The 19771-nt window shown below is 40.9% G+C and overlaps 1 protein-coding gene across 4 annotated transcripts in view; it reads right to left on the bottom strand.

Annotated features, from left to right (window-relative positions):
• The window catches only part of PPP4R1 (protein phosphatase 4 regulatory subunit 1), a 92751-nt gene that overhangs the window by 7626 nt on the left and 65354 nt on the right, over positions 1-19771 (bottom strand). For all 4 annotated transcript variants that reach the window (XM_069731045.1, XM_069731047.1, XM_069731046.1 and 1 more), the window contains 3 exons: positions 14440-14560; positions 1992-2126; positions 998-1139 (listed from right to left, as the gene is read on the bottom strand). In XM_069731045.1, coding sequence (XP_069587146.1) covers positions 998-1139; positions 1992-2126; positions 14440-14560 — 398 coding nt within the window. The remainder of the gene's footprint in view (positions 1-997; positions 1140-1991; positions 2127-14439; positions 14561-19771) is intronic.

Here is a 19771-nt window from a genome sequence, read left to right as displayed (position 1 = left end):
CCCATCTCCCTACTGCATCTCTGGAGCTCACCCACAGTGGTTTTGGGGTTCTTTACCTCTCTCACCAAGGCTCTTCTCCCACGATTGCTCAGTTTGGCTGGACAGTCAGCTCTAGGAAGACTTCTTGTTGTCCCAAACATCTTCCATTTAAGGATTATGGAGGCCACTGTGCTCTTAGGAACCTTAAGTACTGAAGAAATTCTTTTAGAACCTTGGCCAGATCTGTGCCTTGCTACAATTTGGTCTCTGAGCTCCTTGGCCAGTTCATTTGACCTCATGATTCTCACATCCGCTGTGAGGTCTTATTTAGACAGGTGTGTGCCTTTCCAAATCAACTCCTATCAGTTTAATTAAACACAGCTGGACTCCAATGAAGGAGTAGAACCATCTCAAGGAGGATGACAAGGAAATGGACAGCATGTGACTTAAATATGAGTGTCTGAGCAAAGGCTCTGAATACTTATGACCATGTGATATTTCAGTTTTTCTTTTTTAAAACATTTGCAAACATTTCTACATTTCTGTTTTTTTTTTCAGTCATGAAGGGGTGCAGAGTGTACATTAATGAGAAAAAAAATTAACTTTTTTGAATTTACAAAATGGTTACAATGAAACAAAGAGTGAAAAATTTAACGGGTCTGAATACTTTCCGTACCGTGCGTGTATATGTATCTCATTTGCTAAATCTTTTGACCACCGTCAAAGTACTCCCACACAGGGACATGGACCTTCTCAGTTTTTGTTTCTGTATATATTTGTTTTGTTTATGCAAGTGACAGTTTTAGTATTAGGGCATCCTGAATTGTAATACTTTTGAGTAAAAAAAAAAGTTACTTTTTATATTCCCTTTTTTTGCTTTATACTCTCTTGACGTATAGCAACACTTTGTATTGTACTTGGGATTGACAATTTGACTCCCCCAGATTCTGCTTTATTTCAATTATGTCATTAAGACATGACATGCCATAATTTGCATTATTCCAAGGTCTTCGCTCACCTTTCTCTAACAGGGTTTGCTTTAAGGTCTTTGCAAGGAGGACTCTGACATTTGGTACTCTATCAGAGGCAAGCTGCAGAAGATGAGGCATTAAATGCATAGCAAATTGCTCCATAGGAAGACAGTCATCTTCAATGAGAGCCTGTTAAGACAAATGACAAGTTACAGTACATGACATATTAATAGAAGAAAATACTTGGATCACAAGCATCTCATCTGCCTCTATTCTATTTTGTCACAACATAAAAAAATAGTGAAATACTACAAAGATATACAGCTGCTTCAACACAATGAGCAACTGGAATTGGTTTAGGTCTACGTGGTAATACAGACATGCTGAGTATGTGAAAGAACAAAAACAGAAGTAAAGGGTTGTCCTGAGCTAAATTTATCATAAATGCCAATCAACCGCAACTTTTAGACAATCTGTCTAATATTGTGCGTGTCCCCTTTATGTGGACAAAAGCATTCTAACTTGTGAGAGCATGAACCCCACAAGACCAAAAGATTCTCCCAGCCTCACACTCCTCTGTCTTGCCCTTTTCCTATAGTGCACCCTTCTGCTAGGTAAGTGATATACACTATTTAAACGTCCACACGATATAAAAGAAAATTTCATCAAAGTAGACCATCTTTCATTGTCCTATAGTTTAGTTCTGCAGCTTGGAAGCCTCTGTCTAGCATAGCCAACATAACTAGCAATTTGGGCTACAGAAACACGTATAGTACTGGTACAGGCCAACCTTCATTCCCGTGCAAAATAATGAAAAATGAGTCCATATCCTAATATCTGCAAACTCCGTGCAACCCACAAGATCTGCTTTTTCTAGATAGATACTTTGACCAAGCCCTGTAGCCATCACAAATTAACTCAATGTCAACACATCAATTTCATCATCTGACAAGTCACTTGTGCACTATGGCACCTTTCGAGGGCTGTCTATGTTTTACATGTTTTTTGTAGCATACCACATTTAATGAGAAGGGCACCAACCTGGCAAATGAATACAAATGATTGTCGTCCTGACCATTTTGAGCTCTTGCAGAACTGCTCCACAAGCTTATTCATGAGGTCCAAGGCCAAGGTTGGGCTGGGAGCCAAGTACAACTTCTTTACCATCTCGCTAACCTGAAAAGGGAGTCATTTATAATATATTGTCGTACTGGATATTAGAGGAGTTCGCATCATCAAAAGGAATGCCAAATGGAAATATATGTTGCCAGCAGTCTTTTAACAGCATTTTCCTCCGCCCGCCAATTACATAACCTTTTTTTCTTTTTAAATATTTTTATTGAAATTTTGCATAAGAAATGGTAGGGGATAAAGGGAAGGGAAGATGGGGAAGGGGTTAACATTGGAAAAAAAGGGTGAGGGAAAAGGGAATCAATATAATTAGAGAACCAAATATCAATCTCGAATAGACAAGAAAAAAAAAAAGACATTAAATATGATCTTTTGAATAGAATATACTACAATTTTTCTTATGCAATGCATTGGAAAGAGATATAAAGTAACAATCTTTATTCACTTTGCATGACAAGAGATTTACTCTTTACAAAACTTGTCATTCCAAATCTTCCATTTTTTCAGATATTTTCTAATACCATCGGTGTTGGCAGCGAATCTCCATTCTAATGCATTATTCTGATAGATTTTATCCAGAATATCTAAAGCTGGGTGAATCTGATTTTTTGACTACTAGAAATATATGTATTAGAATGTATTTGACCTGAGGATCAATTCCTTCCATGTCCAGAGAAAGGAGAGCCCTCTTGGGAGTAATCACAAAATTTTTAACAAATAAATTAATATGAAATGAAACTTTGGACCATAGAGGTTTTATTTTCGAGCAGGACCAAAAAAAATGAAAAAGATTTCCTTGATATCCGCACTTCCTCCAGCACAAAGGAGAGTGATCCTGATATATATGCGCAAGTCTAATTGGTGTGTAGTACCAACATGTGATCACCTTGAAGTAGGACTCCTGTAGAGCCATTGAAATGGTAGACATGTATGTATCCTTAATGGCCTTGTCCCATTGCTCAACTTGTAAAGAAATGTTGAGGTCCGATTCCCATTTTTTCATGTATATATTTTTAAAACAAGAGGTATCTCTATTGAAGTGACTGTAGAGTTTATTTAGACTCCATATATGTTTATTCTTTACACTACACAGTAATGAAGAAAGAATTTTTGAAATTTAATGGTTGGCTAGTCAGTAATTTCTGTATATGCTCTTTTAGGGTTAAAAAGAATATTAATTCAGATGAGGGTAAGTTAAATTTAGTCTTAATTTCGCTAAAGGTGAGAAAATTCCTCCCGTTATAGATATGTCCAACTTTTTTAATGCCTGTTTTTGCCCAAATTTCTGAAAGTGGAAGATCATATATCAATGCCAATAGATGAAGAGGAAATTTCATAATTTGCTCTGATTTGTCAAAATTTTTTCTTGGAGGTTTAAGAAGAGTTTTCCAGGCCTGTATTATAGCCTTGAAAATGGGATGAGATGATTCCTTTTTTGGTTTGTGAAATAAGAAACTGAAAAAAGTATCCTGTGCTAAATTAAGATTATTAATGTCACTTTCGATTTGGAACCATGCTGGGTATAGTTTTTTTTATCAAACCACTGAAGGCTTTGTTTTACCAGGGAAGCCAGACAATAAGCATGGACATTTGGGAGGCTAGCCCCGCCATTATGTTTGTGTTTGCACAATAAATCTGAAGACAACCTGGCCCGCTTACCACCCCATATGAATGAGTTTATCATAGTTTGAAGTTTATGAATAAATTGGTAGGGGAAGGTCACGGGGAGAGTTCTAAAAAGATAAAGTATCTTGGGTAGAATGATTGTTTTGATAGTCATTGTTCTCCCGAATAAAGAAAGTTCCGATTGAGCAAATTGAGAGATGTCAAGAGAAATTGTTTTAAAAATGTTATCAGCGTTAGTTTTTATTACATTTTGTAGTCTGTTTGTTAAGATTATTCCTAAATACACTACTTTGTCACCCTCCCCAGCTAGATTTATCTGATCCCTCAATTCTGCAACATGTGATTCATTCATATTAAAAGTTAAATATTTAGATTTATGTGGATTTATCTTAAAATATGATATCTTGGAGAATGTGTCTAACTCTGAAGAGAGAGCTTCAATCGAGGCTGCTGGATTAAGTAGTGCAAGAAAAATATCATCTGCATACATGCTAATTTTAAAGTGACGGGATTGGATATCAATTCCAACAATATCTATATTGGATCTGATTCTCTCCGCCAAAGGTTCCATTGCAAGGACAAACAGCAGGGTGACAAAGGACATCCCTGACGTGTGCCATTGGAAATGATGAACGGATCTGACATGAAATTATTGGAGTAGATCCTGGCACTAGGTCCTGAATACAGAGCAAAGATAGTGGACATAAATCTAGAATCAAACCCAAACTTTTCAAGTGTCGCTCTCAAATAAGACCAGTTTATCCTGTCAAAAGCCTTTTCAGCATCTAAGGTTAGAAAGGCTGCTTTTGAATTTGAATTTTGGATAATGTTGAATAAATTGATCACCCTCCTGGTCCCATCTGATGCTTGGCGTCCATCAATGAATCCCATCTGGTCATCTACCAGCAAACGTGGGAGAATATTTTTTTAATCGATCCGCCAAAATCTTGGAATAAATTTTTGTATCACTATTTATTAGTGAGATTGGACGGTAGTCTCGCATCTTCTCAGGATCCCCCCCAGTTTTGGGAATCATAACGATAACTGCTTCTTGCATCTCTTTAGGAAAGGAACCCTGAGAGGAGGCAAGAGCAAAAATAGAAGCTAAGTGTGGGGCTATAATTTTTGAAAAAGATTTAAAATATTAATTGGAAAATCCATCTGGGCCCGGTGTTTTTTGATTCTTTGATTTATTAATAGTATTGATTATTTATTTTTCTGTAAAGGGACTATTAATAGATATTAAGTCAGATGGAGTTATTTTGGGGAGGTTAATACTAGATAGGAATGCATTAATGGAGTCTGGGTCGATACTGGGTGTGCATGGGTCATCTTTCAAATTGTATAATTGACGAAAAAAGTCTGCGAAGGAGCTAGCAATGTCTTTGGGATGAATCATAACTTCACCTGACGAGGAAATAATTTTGTTAATTCTTCTGTTGATACGTTCTTTTTTAATCTTTACCATCATATATTTGGTAGGCTTGTTTAATGATGTATACCCTTTGAATTTTGAGGCCTTTATAACAGTCATATTCTTGGAAAATCTCGGATTTCAATTTTCGCCTCAACTCCAAGATTTCCGCCTGTATATTTGAAGATGGTATTTGCAGATTGTTTTGCTGTAATTCTTTTGTATTGATTTGGATCTGTAGGTTAGCAATCTTTTCCCTGTTTTTCTTTTTATATCTTGCAGCTAATTGTATGAGACTTCCCCTGAGGACTGCATTGTGGGCGTTCCACAGTGTAAATGCATTTATATCTTCAGACACATTCTCTTTGAAGTAATTATTTAGTATTGTCTCTATTTCCTGCTTATAATCTGGGATTTTAAACAATGTAGGATTACATTTCCATAGGTAGTTATTTCCGAGTGGGGGTCCTAGAAGAAAATCTGCTAACACTGGGGCATGATCTGAAAGTTTTTTTTTTTTTTTTTTAATTTGAAAACTCAAATTTGGAGAGGGTAAAAACATTTGTCAAAATTAAATCTATAAGGGAAGATGTTTTATGCACGTCAGAATAGTGAGAATACTCAGGGGAAGAAGAATTAAGACATCTGATTATGTCGTAGAGTTCATTTTGGATCAACCACTTTATTAAAACTGGCGCCTTGTAACGGACTAGAGAGGAGGAATCCATAATGCTATCAGGCACAATGTTAAAGTCTCCTATCCATATGATATCTCCTAATTTAATTTTATGCACTTTTTTATGTAGATTATTTAAAAACGAAATGTGATTTGTGTTTGGAGCATATACATTCACCACTGTACAAGGTTTGTTGTTTAAATAACAAGTAAGTATATGGAACCTGCCCAAATGGTCTGTTACTTCATCAACAAGTTGGAATGAAACATCGCTACTTATTAAAGTGACGACACCCCCTTTTTTTAGACGAATGTAGCGATTTAAAAGATATGTGGACATTTTTTGAGCTGAAAAGTTAGATGATTGTCTTTCGCTAATTTCACCTCCTGTAGACATACAATATTTTTTTTTTTTTTAAATTCGTTTATTAATTTCAGAATAGACAAACATTGCACATATTACATTTATCATTATTAAACATACCATCAGATACAAATGATTACAAACATCATCGCATCCAAAGTTCAGAGGCAATAGACTGTGCATGTTGAATCACTAATACCTACAAAATACCTACTATACAACTTAAACAACTTTAACCTTTAGTAATAAGTCGCCAAAAGAAAACAGATTCAAGTTTGCTCTGCAACGATGTCCCCAAACCCCATGCCCTCCTCCCCGTGCATATATCTAATCCACGCAGACTACAGAGTATGATGAGATGAGTTCCATCTACCCCAAATTTTTTCGAATTTACCGTAGACATACAATATTGGCACAAGAACGAATAATCTCTTTCCAAATGGTAAATCTTTTATTAGGGCTGTTGATGCCTCTAACATTATAAGAAAGGATTTTCATTATTAATTATGAATGAAACAAAAATGAGCGATAAAGATAAATACAACAAAACTGGTGGTTGGCCTATCTAAAACTAGCCAAAATACACAAGAACTAACTTAGGGGTTCTCCTGGAGGACTCCAAATTTATTGAGTCTCACCTAAGTGTGGGGTATACAAGACTTGTGGCAGAGGCCCACAAAGACACCTCAGAGTTAGAGGTCTAATGAAAGAATGAAATTATGAAAATAATAATAAGCATATTTTCTAATGTTTATCTTTAAAGGCAGGTTCTTCCATGAGGGGTATTGATCGGATAATTTTTGCTGTTGTACCACACTAAGAGTTTTGTTGGGAAGCCCCATCTATAGGGCACTTTGAAGTTTCTAAGTTTAGCTGTTATGTCTTTAAAGGATCTACGCGCATCCATCGTCGCTTTGGAGAAGTCTGAGAACAATTTTATGTTCCTATACGGGTCAGGGAAGGAACCTTTTTCCCTGATGCCTTTCAAAATCTTTTCTTTTGTAGCGAAGAAATATACTCTAAGGATAGTATCCCTGGGCTTGTCTTGTGGTATCCCCTTAGGACGTGGCAGGCGATGGATACGGTCAATGTTCAGTTGTAAGTCAGAGAGATTGGGGACCAGTTTTTTTAATAGATTTTTAGTGTAGTTTGAGAGGTCACCTTGCGGGACGGATTCAGGAATGCCTCTTATCTTTAAGTTATTTCTTCGACTACGATCTTCGAGGTCTGTTAACTTATTTTTGAGGGTAAGGATCTCAGCTTGAAGATTAGAATTCTGCTTGGACAGGTAAATGGTGTCTTTTTCAACAAGAGTTAATCTTTTTTCATTCTTCTCAAATCTTTGAATGAAATTGTTGCAAGTTTCCTGCAGGGTTTTGCTCTGTAATTCAAATCCTATCCTCATAGATTCATTAACCCCTTCCCGACCTTTGACGCACCGTATGCGTCATGAAAACTTGTGCCATTCCGACCTGTGACGCAGCATATGCATCATGGCCGGATTGGGCTCCTGCAGGCCGGGTGAAAGGGTTAACTCCAATTTCACCCGGCCTGCAGGGACAGGAGGAGTTGTACTTTAGCCCAGGGGGGGTGGCTTCACCCCCCCGTGGCTACGATCGCTCTGATTGGCTGTTGAAAATGAAACTGCCAATCAGAGCGATTTGTAATATTTCACCTAAAAAACTGGTGAAATATTACAATCCAGCCATGGCCGATGCTGCAATATCATCGGCCATGGCTGGAAACACTGATGTGCCCGCCCCCTCCCCCCCCCCAGCCCTCCGAACTGTGGTCCGCTCCCCTCCGTCCTGTGCTCCGCTCCCCCGTCCTCCTGTCCGCTCTCCCCGTGCCCCAATCCCACCCCCCTGCAGTCCGATCCACCCCCCGTGCTCCAATCCCACCCTCCTGCAGTCCGATCCACCCCTCCGCACTGCGATCCACCCCCCCGTGCTCACCCCCAACCCATCATACTTACCGAGCCTCCCGGGGTCCGTCCGTCTTCTTTCCTTGGCGCCGCCATCTTCCAAAATGGCGGGCGCATGCGCAGTGCGCCCGCTGAATCTGCCGGCCGGCAGATTCGTTTCAAGTGCATTTTGATCACTGTGATAAAACCTCACAGTGATCAAAATAAAAAAAAATACTAAATGACCCCCCCCCCCCCCTTTGTCACCCCCATAGATAGGGACAATAATAAAATAAATTTTTTTTCTTCTTCCACTAAGGTTGGGATTAGGGTTAGGGCTAGGGTTTCAGTATGTGCACACGTATTCTGGTCCTCTGCGGATTTTTCCGCAGCGGATTTGATAAATCCGCAGTGCTAAACCGCTGCGGATTTACCGCGGTTTTTCTGCGCATTTCACTGCGGTTTTACAACTGCGGTTTACTATTGGAGCAGTTGTAAAACCGCTGCGGAATCCGCAGAAAGAAGTGACATGCTGCAGAATGTAAACCCCTGCGTTTCCGTGCAGTTTTTCTGCAGCATGTATACAGCGATTTTTGTTTCCCATAGGTTTACATTGAACTGTAAACCGCAGCATTTTCCGCAGCGTTTGCACATACCTTTAGAATTAGGGCTATGTGCACACGGTGCGGATTGGCCGCTGCGGATTCGTAGCAGTTTTCCATCAGGTTTACAGTACCAAGTAAACTTATGGAAAACCAAATCCGCTGTGCCCATGGTGCGGAAAATACAGCGCGGAAACGCTGCGTTGTATTTTCCGCAGCATGTCAATTCTTTGTGCGGATTCCGCAGCGTTTAACACCTGTTCCTCAATAGGAATCCGCAGGTGAAATCCGCACAAAAAACACTGGAAATCCGCAATAAATCCACAGGTAAAACGCAGTGCCTTTTACCCGCGGATTTTTCAAAAATGGTGTGGAAAAATCTCACACGAATCCGCAAAGTGGGCACATAGCCTTAGGGTTAGGTTTGGAATTAGGGTTGTGATTAGGGTTATGGCTACAGTTGGGATTAGGGTTAGGGGTGTGGGGGGGTTAGTGTTGGAGGTAGAATTGAGGGGTTTCCACTGTTTAGGCAGGGGTCTCCAAACGCAACATGGCGCCACCATTGATTCCAGCCAATCTTGTATTCAAAAAGTCAAATGGTGCTCCCTCACTTCCGAGCCCCGACGTGTGCCCAAACAGTGGTTTACCTCCACATATGGGGTACCAGCATACTCAGGATAAACTGCGCAACAATTATTGGGGTCCAATTTCTCCTGTTACCCTTGTGAAAATAAAAAAATTGCTTGCTAAAACATCATTTTTGAGGAAAGAAAAATGATTTTTTATTTTCATGGCTCTGCGTTGTAAACGTCTGTGAAGCACTTGGGGGTTCAAAGTGCTCACCACACATCTAGATAAGTTCCTTTGGGGGTCTAGTTTCCAAAATGGGGTCACTTGTGGGGGGTTTCTACTGTTTAGCCACATCAGGGGCTCTGTAAACGCAACGTGACGCCCGCAGAGCATTCCATCAAAGTCTGCATTTCAAAACATCACTACTTCCCTTCCAAACCCCGACGTGTGCCCAAACAGTGGTTTACCCCCACATATGGAGTATCAGCGTACTCAGGAGAAACTGGACAACAACTTTTGGGGTCAAATTTATCCTGTTACCCTTGGGAAAATAAAAAATTGTGGGCTAAAAAAATCATTTTTGAGAAAAAATTTTATTTTTATTTTCATGGTTCTGCGTTATAAACTTCTGTGAAGCACTTGGGGGTTCAAAGTGCTCACCACACATCTAGATTAGTTCCTTTGGGGGTCTAGTTTCCAAAATGGGGTCATTTGTGGGGGATCTGCAATGTTTAGGCACACAGGGGCTCTCCAAACGCGACATGGTGTCCGCTAACAATTGGAGCTAATTTTCCATTCAAAAAGTCAAATGGCGCTCCTTCCCTTCCGAGCCTTGCCGTGTGCACAAACAGTGGTTTACCCCCACATGTGAGGTATCGGCGTACTCGGGAGAAGTTTCCCAACAAATTTTATGATCCATTTTATTCTATTGCCCATGTGAAAATTAAAAAATTGAGGCGAAAAGAATTTTTTTGTGAAAAAAAGTACTTTTTCATTTTTACGGATCAATTTGTGAAGCACCTGAGGGTTTAAAGTGCTCATTAGGCATCTAGATAAGTTCCTTGGGGGGTCCAGTTTCCAAAATGGGGTCACTTGTGGGGAGCTCCAATGTTTAGGCACACAGGGGCTCTCCAAACGTGACATGGTGTCCGCTAAAGAGTGCAGCCAATTTTTCATTCAAAAAGTCAAAAGGCCATTTTCACTCCCATGGTCACTAGGACCTTTTCTTTTAAATGATCTGGAAGTATCCATTTCATTAGGGGAGATGGTATTTAGAATTGGAAGTTTGGACACTCCATTGGGGTCTCCTTTACGGGATGACATGCTTATTGGCAATTTGGATGTTGAATTTTTTTGTATAGTCCCTTCCTTTGTAGCTTTACTGCATGTTAGGAATGAGGATTGTTTTATAAATGTAGAACTTGGTTCCCCTGACTTAACAGGGGACCTTGATCTAGTAGGACTAGGTGAGTTGGGGAAATCTTCATAAGATTTAGAGTGAGTCCTTTCTAGAGATTGTCTACTTGTTTGGGATTTATTTTTTGTTTTCCCTGTTCCAGTCTGCATTTTGGTCAGTCTCATTTATTGACACTTGGATAGATATAATAGTATGATACAATTAATTATAGTATATTGCCCTTGGAACTCAATATACAGGTAATTGAATGTAAATATTACTATAGGATACAATATATTGATAAAAGAATAGCTGTCAGTCAAACAAAGTTGGTAACCTGAAACACAAGATACTACACACAAAGGATCAGCATGCGAAGCTTACAAGTTAAAGTAGGCAGATAATTACCTCATAGGCCTCAAGTTTTGTAAAGAGTAAATAGGGTAATGTACCTTTTAGATCTAGAATCTTTGATGTAGCAGCGTAATGAGATTTATATCCAGCCAAGAAAGAGGTTATAGATTAAATAAACAGCCTGTGTAACGTACAATGGGAGTATAGGAAAATTCTTGATTCCTTGATCAGGATGAAGAAAAGAATACAATGATTCCTATTCCTCAAATTTGCCCAAACAAACTGTGAGTTAGGGTACCGTCACACAGTGTCACTTTGATCGCTAGGACGGCACGATCCGTGACGTTCCAGCGATATCGTTACGATCTCGCTGTGTCTGACACGCTACTGCGATCAGGGACCCCGCTGAAATTGGAAGTCGTAGCAGATCGTCTGAAACTTTATTTCGTCGCTGGATCTCCCGCTGACATCGCTGAATCGGCGTGTGTGACGCCGATTCAGCGATGTCTTCACTGGTAACCAGGGTAAACATCGGGTTACTAAGCGCAGGGCCGCGCTTAGTAACCCGATGTTTACCCTGGTTACCAGCGTAAACGTAAAAAAACAAAAAAACAAAAACACATTACATACTTGCCTTCAGCTGTCTGTCCCCGGCGCTCTGCTTCTCTGCACTCCTCCTGCATCCTGTGTCAGCGCTGGCCAGCCAGAAAGCACAGCGGTGACGTCACCGCTCTGCTTTACGGCTGACCTGCGCTGACAGTGCAGAGGAAAGCACAGCGCCGGAGGACAGACACGGAATGTAAGTATGTAATGTTTGGTTTTTTTACGTTTACGCTGGTAACCAGGGTAAACATCGGGTTACTAAGCGCGGCCCTGCGCTTAGTAACCCGATGTTTACCCTGGTTATCGGGGACCTCGGGATCGTTGGTCGCTGGAGAGCTGTCTGTGTGACAGCTCTCCAGCGACCAAACAGCGACGCTGCAGTGATCGACATCGTTGTCGTATCGCTGCAGCGTCGTTTCAGTGTGACAGTACGCTAACAGAACTGAGCTCATGGATGACAGCAGTAGGATTAAAAAATAAGGGGAGTAAAGTCTCTGACCAGATTGTTATATATTAAAAGAACAAGGCTCTGAGCTGCAGTTAATTAATATTATGTATAATAGGACACTTATAAGTCCCCTAATTAAATATATATGGGGCTTGGTTGCCACTAACCAAAATGAAATAGGAACTATAAAGGTATAAACCTATAAGGCACTATTTATGAGATGGTCTATATACAACACCTAAATCCTCTCCCATTGCACTCTAGGTACAAGTAACCTTCAGGGTATGTGCACACGTTGCGGATTTTGCTGCGGATCCGCAGCGTTTCCGCAGCAGTTTCCCATGAGTTTACAGTACAATGTAAACCTATGGGAAATGAAATCTGCAGTGCACATGCTGCAGAAAAATCCGCGCGGAAACACAGCGTTTTATTTTCCGCAGCATGTCAATTCTTTGTGCGGAACCCGCAGCAGTTTCACACCTGCTCCAATAGAAAATTGCAGATGTAAAACCGCAGCGGAATCCGCAATAGAAACCGCGATAAATCCGCAAGAAAAATTGCAGCGGTTTTGCACTGCGGATTTTTCAAATCCGCTGCGGAAAAATCCGCAGAGGATCTTTCTACGTGTGCACATACCCTTAAATTTCTCTGAAAGCCGTCAATTCCTTATGGGACTGAATCCCAATAAACCACCCAGGCAACCAGAGTCGCCTTTATTGTTTCAAAAAGTCTTCACCTTGAGATTCTTATCTGGTTGATAGGGAAACAGGATCCTACAATGATGGGTGCTTTTTAAAAAAAAACAACAACAAAAAAAACAAACAAACAAAAAAACCTATTCTTCTCCATTCTGGTGTTCCAAAATTGCAGTCTCCTTCGGTGTTCTGTCTTCAGACAATTCAGCCCCTTTGATCTTAGATAAGCGATGTATCTGTATTGATGGTCGGCGTGGAAGCAAGTGCCTGAAGCGCTCCTGGATCTATAATCTTGCTGAAGCAGGAGCTTGCCGCAGTAAGTCAAATGGAGCGGCCGGAACTACTTTCTACCTCAGGTGAAAATGCTGTTAAGCGGTATGGTATTCCAGCCGGGTTTTACTGGTAAATCTCGGTTGTGCCACCTCTAATCTTTCAGATATATGTGTCAAAATGACAGGATGATAAATCTAAGTTGTCCACGGAGTGAAAACTAGGTGCACTGGTCATCAATTTAATTATATCCTGCAGTCAAAAATATATGAAGTGGGTATCCCTCCGCCTTTACACCGTAGGGAAGAATGCAGTTTCAGTGCACAAGAGACCCAAATAAAAAGAAATCTCAGCAATATGGGCACCCAAATGACCAGGGGTAACTGTCCAATTGGCTCTTAGGTGGAAAATGTAAGCACTGACTTTAAAGTTGAATCCTGGTGTGAAAAAAAAAAAATAGGTAAAGGTATCCCTCCGCTTTTCAAAATGTCGTCTCCGGTTTTATCTCCTACATTCTATGAAGTAAAAATTCTTGATTGAAAGCGTTTTTTGACAGTAAAATGTTCCAATTCTGTTGTAGAGGGATAATAACTCAATAAAAGTTATAAATAAATGCCTCTTGTGGATTTTTTTCGTCGCTTTTAGGGTTCTTTAGTGGGAGCTCAGAGCTCTTACCTCCTACATTGCCTGAGTCCAGGCCACTCCCCCCTACATAACCTTTTTTTAAACCCTTACCTTTGCAGCTAATTTTGATTACTTTTGTTTTTCCCCTCCCCTGCTTTCAAGAGAAAACTTAATTTTTACATCAGCATAAGCCCTCATCTGGTTGTTTTATTTGTGGGACGAACTGCAGTTTTAAAATTTGACCATTCAATTTACTAGTAGATTTTGTTTCCTAGAGTGAAAGTAGAGTGAAATGTTGGGGAAAAAACCCCCCAAAAAACGAATTGTTTTATTTTTGGTATTGATTTTTATGGTGTTCATTGTTTAGTAAAAATGATCTAGTAGTGAGATTTCCTCGGACAGTATGATTACAGTGATATCAAGTGTATATCATTGAAAAAAAATTTTAAATTAAAAGTGGTGAAAATAACAAAACCAGATGCTTAGAAAAAGACAACAAACAATTTTAGTTTTAGAAGACAGTATAAGACATGGTTATTTTTCAGTCGATGGACTTTGTGTGAAAAAGGGACATGGCTTATTTGGAAAGGGGCATGACTGAAGAGGTTCTAAAACTTTTACTCCAATAAATTGGTTTAAAATTAACCCAACTAACACCATCTATATATATTAGACACGATTAGCAAATCCGATCTTATTGCTAATTTTTGGCACACTAGACAATAAGCTACCCACCAGTTCTCAACAAAAGAGTCCATGTAAAAAAAAAAAAAAAAAGACAGTGGATGCTGGCTGGGCAGAAAAGACACTCACCAGTTTATATGATATCCAGCGGACCGACGATACTTTGTCCCCACAGAGAGTTAAAGCAATTGGTAGTAAATAGTCAAAAATATCTCTGGCACTGTACAGCTCAAGTAGAAGAACCAACTGCCTGGAAAGAGCAAACATACAAGCAAGACATGAATTTTTATTCAAGCATATTATGTAAGGACTGTATGCTAGCAAGGCTATGGAGACCAGACCAAAAAGTAGAATATCATCATCATATCTAAGCTCCAGATGTTCAGGAACTACAACTAACTGCATGTAAGCGTGAGTTCCACCACATCTCAAGAGCACTCTATTCCAATGTGGGAACATATGAAAAAGCATATGGTGTGCACTATACAATACTACAGCAGACAAACATGCATGATGTGCAAACATGTAGTGGCACTCCATTTTATAACTTTATTAAAATCATTATGTATGTTGGGCAAAGGGCAGATGCCCTGGAAAAGCAGGGAACTATTTGAGGCCTATTTGAGGCTCTTTAATTGTTCCTTGAAATGCAAGCATGCTCCTTTCACTAGTGAATACTGCGTGACATGCCATGAAGGATTATGTCCTGACGCTAGCCAATGCCAGAGTCAGGACGTACTTTGTGCGAGGTGTCAGCGGCACCGGCAAAGAAAGCAGAGGGAGCCCCAGCGTCTCCTCTGATGTACAGGGAAGGAAAGAAGTATTTGATCGCTTGCTGATTTTGTACGTTTGCCCAATGAGAAAGACATGAACAGTCTATAATTTTAACCCCTTACCGGCATCGGACGTACTATACCGTCCGATGCCGGCTCCCCTGCTTTGATGCAGGGCTCCGCGGTGAGCCCGCACCAAAGCCGGGACATGTCAGCTGTTTTGAACAGCTGACATGTGCCCGTAATAGGCGCGGGCAGAATCGCGATCTGCCCGCACCTATTAACTAGTTAAATGCCGCTGTCAAACGCAGACAGCGGCATTTAACTACCGCTTCCGGCCGGGCGGCCGGAAATGACGTCATCGCCGACCCCCGTCACATGTCCGGGGGTCGGCGATGCGTCTCCATTGTAGCCATAGAGGTCCTTGAGACCTCTATGGTTACTGATTGCCCGTCGCTGTGAGCGCCACCCTGTGGTCGGCGCTCACAGCACACGTGCAATTCTGCTACATAGCAGCGATCAGCAGATCGCTGCTATGTAGCAGAGCCGATCGTGCTGTCCCTGCTTCTAGCCTCCCATGGAGGCTATTGAAGCATGGCAAAAGTTAAAAAAAAAAGTTTAAAAAAATGTGAAAAAAATAAAAAAAACATAAAAGTTTAAATCACCCCCCTTTCGCCCCAATCAAAATAAATCAATAAAAAAAATATCAAATCTACGCATATTTGGTATCGCCGCGCTCAGAATTGCCCGATCTATCAAATAAAAAAAAGTATTAACCTGATCGCTAAACAGCGTAGCGGGAAAAAAACTCGAAACGCCAGAATTACGTTTTTTTGGTCACCGCGACATTGCATTAAAATGCAATAACGGGCGATCAAAAGAACGTATCTGCACCGAAATGCTATCATTAAAAACGTCATCTCGGCACGCAAAAAATAAGCCCTCAACCGACCCCAGATCACGAAAAATGGAGACGCTACGAGTATCGGAAAATGGCGCAATTTTTTTTTTTTTTTTTTTTTAGCAAAGTTTGGAATTTTTTTTCACCACTTAGATAAAAAATAACCTAGTCATGTTTGGTGTCTATGAACTCGTAATGACCTGGAGAATCATAATGGCAGGTCATTTTTAGCATTTAGTGAACCTAGCAAAAAAGCCAAACAAAAAACCAATGTGGGATTGCACTTTTTTTGCAATTTCACCGCACTTGGAATTTTTTTCCTGTTTTCTAGTACACGACATGCTAAAACCAATGATGTCGTTCAAAAGTACAACTCGTCCCGCAAAAAATAAGCCCTCACATGGCCAAATTGACGGAAAAATAAAAAAGTTATGGCTCTGGGAAGGAGGGGAGCGAAAAACGAACACGGAAAAACGAAAAATCCCCTGGTCATGAAGGGGTTAAGGGTAGGTTAATTTTAACATTGAGAGATAGAATATCAAAAATAAAATCCAGAAAATCACATTGTAATATTTATTTGCATTTTGCTTTGAGAAATAAGTATTTGATCCCCTACCAACCAATAAGAGTTCTGGCTCCTACAGACCAGTTAGAAACTCCTAATCAACTGGTAACCTGCATTAAAGACAGTTGTCTTGCATAGTCACCTTTATAAAAGACTCCTGTCCACAGACTCAATTGGACAGACTAACCTCTGCAACATGGGCAAGACCAAAGAGCTTTATAAGGATGTCGGGGACAAGATCATAGACCTGCACAAAGCTGGAATGGGCTACAAAACCATAAGTAAGACGTTGGGTGAGAAGGAGACAACTGCTGGTGCAATAGTAAGAAAATGGAAGAAATACAAAATGACTGTCAATCAACATCGATCTGGGGCACCATGTAAAATCTCACCTCGTGGGGTATCCTTGATCATGAGGAAGGTGAGAGATCAGCCTAAAACTACTCGGAGACAACTTGTTAACTATCTCAAGGCAGCTGGGACCACAGTCACCAAGAAAATCATTGGTAACACATTACGTCGTGTACCGAGGACATTAAAGGGAACCTGTAACCCCCCCAGGCGGTTTTAACTAAGGGTACCGTCACACTATACGATTTACCTACGATCACGACCAGCCATATGACCTGGCCGTGATCGTAGGTAAATCGTAGTGTGGTCGCTGGGGAGCTGTCACACAGACAGCTCTCCATCGACCAACGATGCCGAGGTCCCTGGGTAACCAGGGTAAACATCGGGTAACTAAGCGCAGGACCGCGCTTAGTTACCCGATGTTTACCCTGGTTACAAGCGTAAAACTAAAAAAAAACAAACAGCACATACTTACATTCTGGTGTCCGTCAGGTCCCTTGCAGTCTCTGCTTCCCGCACTGTGACTGCCGGCCGTAAAGTGAAAGTGAAAGCACAGCCGCTGTGCTCTGCTTTCACTTTACGGCCGGCAGTCACAGTGCTGGAAGCAGACGGCAAGGGACCTGACGGACACCAGAATGTAAGTATGTGCTGTTTGTTTTTTTTTAGTTTAACGCTTGTAACCAGGGTAAACATCGGGTAACTAAGCGCGGTCCTGCGCTTAGTTACCCGATGTTTACCCTGGTTACAAGCGAACGCATCGCTGGATCGCATCGCTAGATCGCTAGATCGGTGTCACACACACCGATCTAGCGATGACAGCGGGAGATCCTGCGATGAAAGAAAGTTCTAAACGATCTGCTACGACGTACGATTCTCAGCAGGATCCCTGATCGCTGCTGCGTGTCAGACACAGCGATATCGTAACGATATCGCTGGAACGTCACGAATCGTACCGTCGTAGCGATCGAAATGTTATAGTGTGACGGTACCCTTAAAGAGCCACCTTGTGCAGCACTAATGCCGCATTCTGTCAAGGTGGCTCTTTTAGTTCTGGTCCCTGCAAACGCTGAAATAATTGCTTTTATAATGTGCCCCTCATACCTGAATTTGTCAGGGGGGCATGTCTTTTCCCCTGGACACTAACGCCTACAAGCCATCACTCAGGGCCTCCGTGCGCCGCCTCCATATCCTTCATGAACGTCCCTGGCGCTTGCGCTTTAAGTTTTTTTTCTGGGCATGCGCAGTTTGCACTGCCCTTCGAACTTACAGCGCAGGCGCCGGGGACCTTCATGAAGGAAATGGAGGCGGCGCCCGGAGACCCGGGTGACGGCCGGGAGGTGTTTGTGTCAGGGGGGAAAAGACATGCCCTTATTTCAGCATTTGCAGGGACCCAAACTAAAAGAGTCACCTTGACAGAATACAGCATTAGTGCTGCACAAGGTGGCTCTTTTAGTTAAAAACGCCTGGGGGGGTGTGACAGGTTCCCTTTAAAAATGGGTCATGGCTGGGTCTTCCAGCAAGACAATGACCCACAACAAAGCCAAGGCACCAAAGGAGTGGCTCAAAAAGAAGCAAATTAAGGTCATGGAGTGGCCTAGCCAGTCTCCAGATCTTAATCCCATAGAAAACTTATGGAGGGAGTTGAAGCTCTCAGTTGCCAAGCGACAGCCTCAAAATCTTAATGATTTAGAGATGATCTGCAAAGACGAGTGAACCAAAATTCCTCCTGACATGTGCACAAACCTCATCATCAACTACAGAAAACGTCTGACTGCTGTGCCAACAAGGGTTTTACTACCAAGTATTAAGCCTTGTTTGCCACTTGCCAGAGGGATCAAATACTAATTTCTCACTGCAAAATGCAAATAAATGTATAATTTATACCATGTGATTTTCCGGATTTTATTTTTGATGTTTTATCTTTCAATGCTAAAATTAACCTATCTTTAAAATTATAGACTGTTCATATCTTTGTCAGTGGGCAAACTTACAAAATCAGCAAGGGATCAAATAAGAATTTCCTTCACTGTATATGCTGTGGTGCTAGGGTATGATTTATGAACAGCAATTTCCAGGTCTTCTATGATGTATCCACCAGAAAATAATAAGATCCAAAAAGTTTATTGTATAAACAATTACATATATGGCACTGTAAAAAGTATGTATAATACCATAAAAACAGGACATCAGCTTTACTGAAGCAAAAACTCAGATGCAGCACCACATGCAGACCGACCGGACACCAGGGTAAGAAACCAATATTAAATTGGAAAAAAGTGCTCGTGCAATAAGTATAATTTATACCTTAAGTGCTAATACCAGGGATAGCCATAGAAACTTTTTTCACAGAGTCATAGTGACCACTAGTGCCAGACTACACTATCAAAAACCTCCCATGGCATGCATAAATCATATCAGGCTAAGTGATTATTTCTTACCCATCTCTGTCAGGTCGGCCGCACGTGTACCCCTACGCGCGTTTCGCGTGGGCTTCGTCAGGGGGGCTGATCACGATTTTTTTTCCAATTTAATATTGGTTTCTTACCCTGGTGTCCGGTCGGTCTGCATGTGGTGCTGCATCTGAGTTTTTGCTTCAATAAAGCTGATGTCCTGTTTTTATGGTATTATACATACTTTTTACAGTGCCATATATGTAATTGTTTATACAATAAACTTTTTGGATCTTATTATTTTCTGGTGGATTTTGTCACTCCAATTTCTCTTTTTGTTAATAATCCTGTGTGGAGTGGTTCCATGGCTAATGCCTCTGGTGGCTGGGATATGTAGGCCTGCAGTCACCGGCGTTTTTATATATATTTATACTGTCCTAAGGTATTTTGTTTTCTTCTATGATTTATATAGAGCAGCCTC

The sequence above is a fragment of the Ranitomeya imitator genome, chromosome 6, assembly GCF_032444005.1.
Source record: "Ranitomeya imitator isolate aRanImi1 chromosome 6, aRanImi1.pri, whole genome shotgun sequence".
Lineage (NCBI taxonomy): Eukaryota > Metazoa > Chordata > Amphibia > Anura > Dendrobatidae > Ranitomeya > Ranitomeya imitator.
The sequence above is the reverse complement of the archived record's forward strand: the minus strand, read 5'-3'. Positions and strand labels throughout refer to the sequence as shown.